The sequence below is a fragment of the Artemia sp. Qi Xiang Cuo genome, chromosome 2, assembly GCF_049724085.1.
Source record: "Artemia sp. Qi Xiang Cuo chromosome 2, ASM4972408v1, whole genome shotgun sequence".
Taxonomy (NCBI): domain Eukaryota; kingdom Metazoa; phylum Arthropoda; class Branchiopoda; order Anostraca; family Artemiidae; genus Artemia; species Artemia sp. Qi Xiang Cuo.
Window position 1 is genome coordinate 38,714,380 of NC_142795.1, and position 13,140 is coordinate 38,727,519.

The 13,140-nt window shown below is 38.4% G+C and overlaps 1 protein-coding gene across 1 annotated transcript in view; it reads right to left on the bottom strand.

Moving 5' to 3' along the window:
• Positions 1 to 12,271, bottom strand: part of LOC148955213 (putative ATPase N2B) — a 31,104-nt gene extending 18,833 nt beyond the window's left edge. The window contains exon 1 of the mRNA XM_089108106.1: positions 12,235 to 12,271. Coding sequence (XP_088964232.1) covers positions 12,235 to 12,240 — 6 coding nt within the window. The 5' untranslated portion in view covers positions 12,241 to 12,271. The remainder of the gene's footprint in view (positions 1 to 12,234) is intronic.
• Positions 12,272 to 13,140: the final 869 nt, after the last annotated feature.

The window sequence follows — 13,140 nt, forward strand, 5'->3', positions numbered from 1 at the left end:
GTAAGTTATGTACATTACCCTTGCTTATCTGTGTGTTAAGTCCTGTACATCCTCATGGGACGTCTTGGGACCACTCCTTCCAGAATCTGATGAACTAGGGCTCGATATGCTGTTCTGTCAAGTGCAGTTTGGGATAGTTGAGCAATACATTGTCAGTCAAAGTTTTTGATCCACCTTTTGCATGGTCTTCCCCGTGGTTGAAGTCCTACAGTTGCCCCTTCAAGCGCGATCTTGGGCAGGCGTTTGGGATTCATTTGCTTTACATGGCCAAACCAGCGCAGCTGCTGTTTTCGGATTTTGTTCAGGATAATGTCTTGCGACCTCAGCCTTCTTTGTTTGTGAAATAGTCAGTATATCTGATCTTGGCTATCCGGCGCCGACATCTCATTTTGAATGCAAGGAGGTTGCAATCGTTTTCAGCTCTTAAGATCCATGTTTCACATCCATACAGAGTAATGGGTATGATCAGACTGTTGAATAGATGCACTTTTAGATGGTTCGAAAGGTGGCTAGATTTCCAGATCTTTGATAGTCTTTTGAAGCTAAAGCTGGCAAGACCGAGACGGCGTTTAATGTCGACAGTGTGGCAGTTGTCAGCCGTCAAAAGACTGCCGAGGTAAAGGAATTGATCGACTGTTTCCACTTGTTCACCGTCTATTACTATCAAGGGGGTTTTGTTATCTCCTGTCGTGATGTGACCATGATTTTGGTCTTGTTTGCGTTAATCTGCATACCAAACGACTTCGTTACTTGGGAGATGTAGTCAGCCTGACTCTGGAGTTCATGGACGGTAGTGGACATGAGGTCAATATCATCCACATATGCTAGTTTGTCAATTAGGATGCCTCCTATTCTGGCTCCATATTCGACGGGTATCAGGGAGAGGATGGCCTGCAGAAAAAGGTTAAACAAGTGCGGCGAGAGGGTGCATGCTTGCAGGACTCTGGAAGTTGTTGGGAATTCACCGGAGAGCCCACCAGTGGTCAGTTTTTGACTTTTGAATTGGTTGTATGTGTCCTCAGTGATTCTGACTATTTTATCTGGGACACCGTAGTGTCTGAGAACATGCCACAAGCCTTTCCTTCATATTAGGTCAAAGGCCTGTCGGAAGTCAATAAAGAGCTGATAGAGGTCTCTGTTAAACTTGATGAACCGTTCCATCAGCTGAGGCACAGTAAAGATTAGGTCAATAGTTGATCTTCCCGATCGAAAGCCCGCTTGATACTCGCCAAGAACAGAGGTGGTGATTGTTTGAATTCTGTGGATCAGGATCTTGGTCAGGATTCTGGTTTGGTGGCTTGTGAGGCTGATGGGCTGGTAGTTGTCACATTCTTTCTTTGAACTTTTTTTGTGTATTGGGACTATTGCTGCCTTGCATCATTGCTGCAGGACGTGTCCAGTAGACCAGGTGGCTGATACAAGACTGTGGTATAGGTTGATAACATCTTCTGACCCAACATCAATCAGTTCAGCAGTGGCACCATCTGGCCCTGGAGCTTTGCCTTGCTTTAGGGATTCCATGGCCGCTTTGGTCTCGCTTCTTAGTGGAGGTGGAGGGGGGTCTTGATATATGATTGGGAAGGAGTTTAGGACATTAGGGTCAGACATTACTTCAGGATTCATCTTGGCATCATTGATGTTGTTCCCCTGCTTGTCTAGGATTATGGGTGTTGAGGAATCTTTTAGGAGGACAGCTTGCTGACTGTTTTGAAGAGCTTGTGGCTGTTGCCTTTCATGAACTGGGTTTCACAGTCCTTCCCCTTTTTGGCGATAAGGTTGCAGAATGCCTTCCTGATTTCATGCTCAACTTCGCGCTTGAGATGTTTGTAGGTATCTTGGTTGTTTCAGTCAGATTTGTTGTTATGTAGGCGTTTCTGGCCACATAATTGAATTATTTCTTCAGTGATCCAAGGCTTTTTGTCTTTGGCTTTTCTACCAAGGATGTTGCTTGCAGTCTTGAGGATTGCAGAGGTGGCATGTTTAGCCAAGCAATCAATCTCTTCAGGAGTTGCAAGCAGAATGGATGTACACAGGATGTCACAGAGTTTTGTAGACAGCCTAGAGATGTATGTGGCTTTTTTGGTGGGGTTTTCGAGGAGTTCCATTCAGAATCTTGGGATTTTTGTGGTTTTTGGGAGACATTTTAACCTCAGCTTGAGTTTGGACATCAAGAGTGTGTGGTCTGAGTCAAAATCTCCACTTGGGAGTGAGACAGTCTCCATTACAGATGACTTCCAACGTTTGGATATCAGGACGTAGTTGATCATATTTTCAGTGACTCCATCAGGGGATCTCCATGTTATCTTTTGGTGGTGTCTCTGCTTAAAGGTGGTATTGGTGATGTGGAGTTCATTCTCCCTGCAGAAGTCGATAAGCTGTTCTCCCCTTGCATTAAGATGGTAGTCTGTGTGGGCCCATGACATCTTCTCGACCGGTATAGCAACTGCCAACTATCTAATTAAAGTTGCCCAACACAATAAGTATATCATTTTTGGGGATCTGGTCAGTGATGCTTTGTAGCTGGAAGTAGAATTGGTTGCACTCCTCTTTACTTCGGGCTGAATTCGGGGCATATATCTGGACAACTGAGAGATTATTCTTGCTTATCTATAAGGTTGGTTATTGGTAAAAGGGTGCATATTTGATCCTGGGTTTTCAAAAAAGGCTTAGGGTATTAAGGTGAAACTTGTGTAAAATGTTGAGGGTGAAGTTGAAGAGTGATTAGAGGGCAACTAGCCCCCCCCCCTCTCCACCTTGCCCTTTTAGATGTCCCCTATACACTGCACTGATAAAAACTTTGAAAAGCCATTTTGTTCAAAATTGTCAAATGGACTAAAAATTATGCCTCCACAGATCTCTTGCTGCTCACAGTTCCCTGGCCAAAGAATAGAAATTTTGCAATTTGTCCATTTTCCATAGGAAGGATTTTTCATTGGAAAGGGGGAATGTTTGATCCTGGATGTGCCCAAAAAGTCTAAGGGTATTGAGGTGAAAATTTGGAGAATGTTGAGGTAAATCAAGACACGATGTGCATGCAAATTATCAAAAAGGCATATCTGCAATATTTTAGGAACAGTTAAGGGTATTAACTTGAAACTTCAGCGCCATTACTATTGCCTATACTACTATTACTGCAACTACTTGCAGCTGTGACTGCACATACTTTAACTTGCAATTGCTTTTGGGAATTTTATGGCAGATATTGAACAAAATCAAAACTCACAATGTTCATGCTGGTTGGCAAAGGTGTATATCAGCAGTATCTCAGGAACAGCTGAGGGTTGGCCTATTAAGCTGAAACTTTCAAGGGATATTCAGGGGATGCTCAAAAGGGATTGGAGGCAGCCAGCTCCTCCTCCACTTGCCCTACTTAGATACCCTTCCCCAATACTGACCAAAATTTGCAAAAAACACCCTATTCAAAACAGTGAAAAGGTGTATTAACATTTGCCTGTTGCAGGATGAAATTGCTGAAGGTTTAGAAGAAGAAGCCTGAAGGCATAACAGTAAGATATTTTATTGGCATGTTAAAAAAATGAGGGGGAATTGTCAATCTGAACATGTCCCGGTTAAAGAGAAATGGATAGAACATTCTGAGAATAAGCTAAACCCTGATAAAGTTAAAGGAAATTATACAGAAAAGAATGAAAAAGTTTTTTTTTACACTTTGGAAGTGAAGGAAGATTAAACTTGTGAGGAAGAATTAGAGAAAATACTAAATGGATAAAAAATAATAGGGCCCCAGGTGCTGATAGTGGGGTGAATGAGCTTTTATTTTAATTATTGCTTTTTTTAATATGGTGGTTGTGATGTTAGAGACAAATTACAGGAGATTATGAATAAGATTTTGTAAAAAGGGTAAGTACCTAGCAAATTTAGGAAAAATCTATACCCCTCTATAAGAAAGGTGATAAAAGTGAGTGTGGTAATTATAGAGCCATTATCCTGGTTTCTGTAGCTAGCAAATTACTTAGTATGATGATACTTTTTAGACTTAGAGATGCTGTAAATAAAACATAAAATCGCAAAGAAAGGAAGAAAACAAGGACAATTAACAGCCAGTGAACTGGCTGTTAATTGTCCTCGTTTTCTTGCTTTCTTCGCGATTTTATGTTTTAGCTAGTGTGGTCTCAGAAATTATTTATGCTGTAGATAAAGTTTTAAGAGAAGAACAACGTGGTTTTAAGAAGAGAAGAGGATGTATCAACCAAGTTTTTACTCTTCAATTAGTAATTGAGAACTGCCTGAGTCATCGGACCTCTTTAGTCCTTAACTTTATAGATTATGAGCAAGAATTTGATTTAGCCAATAAAAGAGCTTTACCAAAGGTCATATCCGCAAATGATATACCAGATATATACATTAAAATGATTAGTGCTATGTACAAGAATAATACTGCAGTTAAGCTAGAAAAGGAGGTAAGTAGATGCTTTTGTATTGAGTCAGGAGATAAGCAGGGTTGTATTCTATCTCCATTTATATGGATCTGTTTTATGGACTTTAACTGAAGGAACACAGCAAAGGCTATGAGAGAGCATGGAATCAAATGGCAAGTAAAACTCTCCTAGACTTAGATTAGCCTATTCTGCTGATTTGAGTATCCTAGATGAAAATGATAGCAAAATGAATGAATTTTTGGAAGTTTTGAGAGCCCAGGGTACAAAAAAAGGCTTGAAAAATTAATGTCAAAAAGACTAGGTTGCTTAGACTGAGAATAAGTTGAGCTCAAGATTTGATGTTCGGTAATGAGAATATCAACCAAATGGATAGCTTCACTTACCTAGGTAGTATTATTAGTAAAAATTGTAGATGCAGGAAAGATGTTAAAAGTAGAATAGCCAAGGCCCAGGTTTGTTTTTCATGGTTGAAAAAAGTTTGGAAGAATAGGAAGGTAAGACTGGAAACCAAGATTAGAATATTGGAAGCTACAGTGATGACAGTGGTCAACTATGGTTGTGAAATGTGGGCACTCCAAAAGATGTATGAGGGTTTATTAGATGTTCTCCACTGGAATTTGCCTACAAGTTGTTTTGAGTACCCATCTGACTAACCAAATTTCAAGCAGTAAGCTGTATGAAAAATATGGTTTCTAGGGCTATAATGAGAAAAAGGTTGAGATGGCTAGGGCATGTTCTGCAAACAAAAGATGACAGATTGCCAAAGATCATCCCTTTGGCAAAAAATCTAGGGTCAAACAAAAATCAGGCTGTCCCTGGATTGGGTGGGAGGAGGTCAAAAGGAAGGATTTAAGGTAAATTGGAACTTCTTGGGAGGGTGTAAAGAAGGAGGCTTTAAACAGATATGAATGAAGGAGGAGCAGGCATAGCTGTGTTGGCCTTATGCAGCTTGGTGCTGCAGTGAGTTGTTATTAGGAGTAATAGTAGGCCTATATGGTTGTGTAACTTGCCACTTAACCAATTTACAGAATTATATTTAATTTTCAGTGCCCTTGGTACTTCAATAAAACATAGAAAGTATAGAGTGCTGCTTTCTTAATAGGACATGCTTAAAGTTTTAGAACCAAGAACTCTTGAACATTGATGACACCTACTTTGGGAGCACCATGCATTATATAGTGGTATTTTAAATGGAAAAGTTTTAAATTTTCAAATTACTCAAAGTATGAATCTTGAAAAGTTATATATGTCTTAAATTTTACAGGTTCTACACTAACCTAGGTTCATGTCAACTTAAGGTCAAAAATATGGTTTTTGTGGCCTGGTAACTGGTGTAATTATGGTATATTAGGCTATAAACCTATATGTACAATACAATTAGCCCACATTTAACAGTACTTATTCTAATTGATCATTATTAACTGCAATAACTTATCCTGTAAGCATAAGCATTGTTCTTTACTGAACACGGTTTGAATGGCAAAATGAATTTCAGTAAATAATCAGTGGTTCAATACTCCATAATGAAACATTATACAATGATGGAAACTACATAAAAATATTCTAAAATGCTTACTTATTATCATGCCTAAATGTGCTTTACTTCACTTTACATGATATATGCAGATAAATATCCAGTTTTCAACATAATTCAGCTAAGATGAAAGTGAATAAATCACTTGATACCATTTTGTCTGTTCTTTCATAATTCAATAATTGCTTCATGGGGAATTACATTCTGAGCCCTTAGTGGGACTCCAAAAGGTAAAACAGTCCATAGTAAACAAAAGTTTATTACATGTTTCTAAAAAAACTGAAAAGTGAGAAAAAATTGCCACTTGTAACTAATCCATGAATGGTAATTATTATTGCCCTTGGTCCTAACAGTACTTGTTATTTCGAAAACAAATTTGCATGAATTTAAAACAAAACCTGAGACCTCTCAAAAATGACATCATAGCAAAACTGAAATCATTTTGAGAGTTTTTTGGCTCTTTTTACAATTTCTGCAAATTGTTTTTATAATAGCATTTTAATATTAAGATTAATGCAAATAATAATTACCAATTCTGAATCAGCTACAGATGCCAATTTTCCTTACGAAGGTAAAAAACCAGTACCCAATTGAGCAAAATTATGTAAAACTAAAACCCTAACATCTGTTACCAGAGAGGAATTGAGAAGGATTGTGTATATTAATGAATAGCTAACAATCTACACTATGCATCAATATGGTTATTATTAAAATTATTAGATCAAACACTTGAAATTATTAGTTTATTGACTTACCTACAGGGATCTCTTTTTGGAAATACCAATTATCCAATTTTGATGTAGGGGAGAATGGGGCGAAATTGGACAGGGTAAACTTGGACGTCGAACCTGACATCTAGCCTATTGCTTCTATCGATCCACAAAAAATAGGGTAGATGGGGCTTATGTATGTCTACATTGGCGGGAAGTTTGAAATCTAACAGAACAGTTAGCACCAGTTTTGACATCAAGCACCTCCTTGACAAAAGCACCTCCATGAGGCTGATAAGGATAACCTAGACAAGGACATTCAAGCCGGAGACTTTGTTCTTGTCAAGTTTGAGTATGGAAAGAAGAAAGCCCTTGTGTATTATGTTGGCAAAGTTCTTGATGTTGTAGAAAAGCAGTCAATTGCACCTCCATGAGGCATCAAGTTTTTGATGCTTAAAAAAAATCTGGAAGTCGCAACATCAGCTTGATTTGCGGTAACAAAAAGTGGTAGTTTTCCTTTGTTGTTGATGTTGTACAGTTTCTAGGTACATCTTCTATCTATGCCCTGAGTTTGATTTGTCTATTCCAAGTACTTCTTTTTCAGGACGCTATTTTCTAAAATTGGTTCGATAGGGGCAAGATTGGACAGCAATTCGGGGGCGACTTTGGACACTGTCCAAGGTCGCCCCGTGTGTCCAACTTCACCCCGTGCTATTTTTGTTTATCATTTTAGAGAATGTCTTTGCCTCTTTGGAGGCAATTTTTAGATAATTTCTTAACTAATATTTGGAGTTTGATCGATGATGCTAGATGGCGTTGCTTGTGTGTAGATGTGTTTTTTTTTTAACAACACAACAAGGTTAAGTTGGCTGTTTCATTAGCTTAATGAAAGGAGCAATATTAAAACTTAAAACGAACAGAAATTATTCCGTATATCCCCTCCTCAACGCCTTGCTCTTTACTATGCTAAAGTTTGACTTGTTCTCACAACTCTATTTTCTTAAACAATAAAAAATTTTACCATAAAGAGCGAGGCGTTGAGGAGGGGACAACCCCTTTCATATACGGAATAATTTCTGTTTGTTTTAAGTTTTAATTACGCTCGTTACTTTCAGTTAAAAAAACTTGTCTTTTGTAATTTAATTTCAGGACGTTTTTGACTTAATGCAGCTTCAATTTTGGCTCATCGTACATGAATAATTCAAACAAAATTTGTATATCAATTTTATTTATTTTTTGGCTAAATGGCTTTCTCGAAATTTTGTTCTGACGTAACTTATGAATTCACTCACGTAACAAACTATATTCGTATATTTTTATTACGTATTTTAGGGGGTTCACCCCCTAGTCAATACCTCACTCTACGCTAAAGTTCAAATTTTGTTCCAATGCTTTAAGAATGACCCCTTAATCACAAAAGCCGTTAATTAAAAAAAAGTGTGTTTTTTTAATTTTTAATATAATTTTTTTTTATTACATGATCAAACAATTTGTGGTAACGAACTGTAAGTAAGGAGGGACCCGGTTCATATCATTGCCTCTTAAAGCTATTTTCAGGTTATTTCCCATGCATTTACTGTTGGTTCTTTCTAGTTGGACAATGGTTCACAACTATATCAGGAAACACAATCTACCAGATGGCCAATCCATGGAGCAGGCAGTGAATGCAGTCTTAGAGCATAGACTATCTATTAGAAATGCCGGAAAAACCTATGGACTGAAGAAATCAACCGTCGCCTATGGTCTGAAAAATCGACAAGGAGTTACTAAAGAACCTCAAGCGAAATCAGTTACACCCCCAGGTCGCCCAAGCCCATCGCCCAACCTGAAGAGAAAAACTTTTCTCTAACAAAGAAGAAAAAGAGTTTGTAGAGTATCTCCTAAAATGTCAGCTGATGAATCACTGCCTCACTCCAAAAGAAGCGAGGAAACTTGCCTTTGAATGGGGCAAATTGATTGGCGTCAAAACACCGGAGAGCTGGGTGCGAGACGACATAGCTGGGGTTGACTGGTTCTCAGGCCTTATGAAACGAAACCCAGAGCTATCTATTCGTAAGCCTGAAAATACCAGCCAGGCAAGGGCTGCTGGCTTCAATTCAGTGGTTGTGAATCTGTTCTTCGACAACCTGCAGAAACTCTACAAAAAATTCAAGTTCCTACCAAACCATATCTGGAACTGTGATGAAACTGGGGTTCCTACTGTATTGCCAGCTCCAAAAGTAATCGCAAGGCACAGGATCGAAGCAAGTTTCCCAGACAGCGTCAGCAAAGAGAGGGGAAAATGTTACAATGCTCGGGTTTATTTCAGCCACTGGTCAAGCTCTTCTCCCCGTTTTTATATTCCCACGGGTGAAGGTGAACGACATGCTTTTTTGAGAAGGCCCCCCAGGATGTCTTGGGCTTTCTCACCCTAGTGGTTGGATGACTTCCATCAACTTTGTAGCTGCTATTGAGCACTTCATCAAGCTGGTGAAGCCATCGAAAGAAGACCCTGTGCTACTGCTACTTGACAATCACGCTAGCCATGTTTTGGTGGTATTAGTGCGGCTGTGCAAAGATAATTGGGTCCACCTCCTGACCTTTCCTCCCCATTGTTCCCACCGCTTACAGCCATTGGACGTTTCTGTCTACAGACCATTCAAGTTTGCAATGAGAGAATCACTGAACACCTGGTTGCAGATCCATCCAGGTCAACGAATTACGATTCACGAGACTGCCCAGCTCTGCAAAGAACCATTCCTTTGCAAGTTCAACCCGGAAAATATAACAGTTGGTTGCACGAAAGCTGGAATTTGGCCCTTCAACAGAAGTGTATTTTCTGAGGTAGACTTTCTACCTGCTGAGGTGACAAATCGTCCACCCCCGGACAATTCGTTACTCAATATGGAGCCGATACCCTCTCCCTCTCCTCCTCCACCTTCTTGTCCCCAAAGCGAGCTAGGAAAACAGACTCCTGAAGCAGTAAGACCCTATCCAAGAGCAGATATGACAAAGCCCAGAAGGAATGCGAGAAAGCAAGGTCGAACTCGTATTCTTACCGATACACCCGAAAAAGATGCTTTAGAAGCTGAAGCACGAGTGAGAAAGGAAAAGCAGAGTAAAAAGCCTATGCCCAAGCAGCCCACTGCCAAGAAAAGAAAGCAAATTGAATCTCCAGTGGAAAGTAGTGGTGATGATGTTGAACCTGACAACAATTCATCTGACAATTCTCTGCACCTCCATGAGGCTGATAAGGATAACCTAGACAAGGACATTCAAGCCGGAGACTTTGTTCTTGTCAAGTTCGAGTATGGAAAGAAGAAAGCCCTTGTGTATTATGTTGGCAAAGTTCTTGATGTTGTAGAAAAGCAGTTTGCAAGGGTTAACTTTCTTCGGAAACAAGGGGACAAATTCATGTTTCCTCAGCTTCCCGATATTGCTGAGATAGACATTACCGACATAGAACCGAAGCTTCCTGTCCCCTCTTCAGCTGGTGGAACTGGTCGTGCAGTTCAGGGGCTTGTCTTTGGTTGTGATCTTTTGATGTATGCTTTAAAATGACAATTCTAGTTGAAACCCGGATGCCTGTGCAATGTTCCTGGCTGATTTTTTTATGCAATTTTGAGTTTTCATATGATTTTGAGCGATTATGTATCATTTTACACAAATATTCTGTATTTGGATAAAGTTTAATTGCTTAAAACTGTCTTGTCCAAGGTCGCCCCATTCCTGTCCAATTTCACCCCGTGTACAGGGCAAAACTGGACACTTGACAAGGTCCTACTTTCATGGTACTCACGCTTCAGGGTGATCTTTAAAAAATCTGAAAAAAATTCACCATTATTTGCCAGACTTTTCTAATGACCCACACTAAATTTTTTTACGTCAATCCAGTACCTAGTTATGCTTGGAAAACTAAAAAGTGTCCAAGTTTGCCCCGTTCTCCCCTATATATCCTTTTAGTGTTTCAGTTTTATTCATATATTAACAGAAAGCAGATTTTTTTCTTCTGATTCTAGAAATGTAACTTTTATTGATTGATATTTATTCTATAAATCATAAACATAATTTTTTTTTTCAATTGCTTTTCAAAACAGGGACCACATTTTCAATTTATACTGACAAATCATTGGTGAAAATTTGATCATGAAGGCAGGTTCTTGTTACTGCCCTCACATTGCATCATGATGTAGTAAAAAGGGGTGGTCCAAAAACACATTGCTATTTTTCTGGAATGCCAAAGAAAAGTGGTCTTTCCCAAAAAGGAGTCTTTTATCCTAGCTAGTATTTTTAGGAACATATCTTTAAACTTTTGATAAGCCTACTATGGGCTGCTTTGAGCCCTTTAAGGAGTCAAAATATGGTAATTTTTTGTTTATTGATATTACTGACTTATGAATAAAGTAAAGATACCACTTGATGCCTTTTTTTATGCTCTTTCCAAATATAATAATCATTTTTGTTGGGAATGAATTTTACCCCCACCCCTATATATACCAATTCAGGTTATATATTTACACATTAGGTAGGGTGGGGGGGGCTGAAAGTTTAAACTTACCTCTCATTTACATAAGAAATAAAATTTACCCCTACCCCTCTTCAATCCAATGTAAACCCTTAATTGGTATATATAGGGATAGGGTTGAATTTCATTTCACAAAAAAATGATTATTACAATTGGAAAGTACTTAAAAAAAGGCATCAAGTGTAATACTGGTTTTATTCATAAGTCAATAATATGAATAACAAAAAATTTACCCAAAATATAGCCTAATTTGTTCCTGAAGTGGTTATTCAATTAGGCCAATAAAAGACCATAAAGAAAGGCTTCAAGATGTGTTCACTTTCACTTTCATCCCTGGCTAGCTAAATTATGTTGAAAAAATATATTTACCAAGAATGATATAAGTGGTTATTTTAGAATATTTTAAGATAATTTCAAGGGTTGTGTTTCCTTATGGAGAGTAGCACCACTAAATATTTACCTGAATTTCTAGCCAAAAAAAATCAATAAACAAAAAAAATCCTGCAAGGCCATAGAACCTTCTAGATGAGCTCAAGGAATAATTAATTACAATAGGTTCCAATAAATGCTTTCAGTTGTGATTCAATTGGCTACTGAACACTAAAATCAATTGCAATAGGCTAATTTAATATGGTTATTCTGCAGACATAGACCTATGGTAGAGTGAGAGGAATAATTTTCGAAATGCCAAATTACATCATTTACATAATAGCCAATCTGAGCGAAGCCCAGGCCTAAAACATTTAGGGGACACCCATCCTTGATTGAAAAATTTTAGGCCCGTTTTTTAGCACTAAGATCTTACATCTTTCTGCAAAGATTATCGTTATTTTAACTCATCTTTGTTCTAAGATATTACAGCTCACTGATGTTAGCAAAAAGTGTGAAGACCGCCACTGTTTTGCCATATAGAACAATGATGATCAACTCATCATTGTTCTCAGACCGCTGATCAGAGCAGAATGATGAGACATTTGCACAAAAACGGCCAAAGATGTAAGATCTTTGTTCAAAGATTTCACTTTTAAGCGTTTTCTGACAAAAGATGTAAGATCTTAGCACATTGATGAGTGAAAAAACAGGCCTAACCAGCATAACCAGAATTTAAAATTTAGCTATTAAACGCGAAGTCTATTTTTTATAGTAGTAGATGACGTTGAAAAAGCTTGTGTTCAGACTCGGAACTAAAGTACTAGGCACACGTAGCGGATTTCGGGAACCGATTTTAGCATCAGTGGACAAACGATAGCGGTAAGAAAAATTGGTTGAAAGAAAAATATATTGTGGAAAATTTTCAAAACAAAAAATCTTGGGCACAAATAGTCAACTAAAGTATATTAATAGTTGCTTGATTGATCTCAGTTCAGTTTTCAGTTTATTTCTCAACTCAGTAGTGGGGTCTTTCACCATAGATACCTTTGGCTAACTATTTATTTGTATCCTTATTTTTTTGTGATGATCATGATAAAAATCAGCGCTGATTTTGTAAATCTGCACCGAAAACTAAAAACATTTTCTAGCTCAAATCGACGCCGATTTCTTTTAAAATCGGCACTGATTTGGAAATCAGTTCCTGAAATCAGCTACGTGTGCCCAGCCCTTAATGCAAAATTGCTATCACATCGCAAATATAATCTAAACCTAAAGGGCTGGGCACACGTAGCTGATTTCGAGAACTGATTTTCAAATCAGCGCTGAAGGGCTAGGCACACGTAGCTGATTTCGGGAACCGATTTCAGCAAGGATGTATTCGACGTCGAGGTATTCTAATTAATGATGCTGAGAGGCGGGGTTTAGTGACGGTTTTTTGTTGATTAATCATCATTAATTGCTTTCTAGACAAAGAATGTACTAGGGCCTTAGAGCTTTATGGTTCGTTTACACATTGCAGAAATCCATGCGGAAATCCGTCCGTTTCTGTTCGAACTATGGCTAAAACAATGCTGCGTCTTAAGGCAGAGATTTCAAATTATCGCAACAGCCTGACCTATGTTC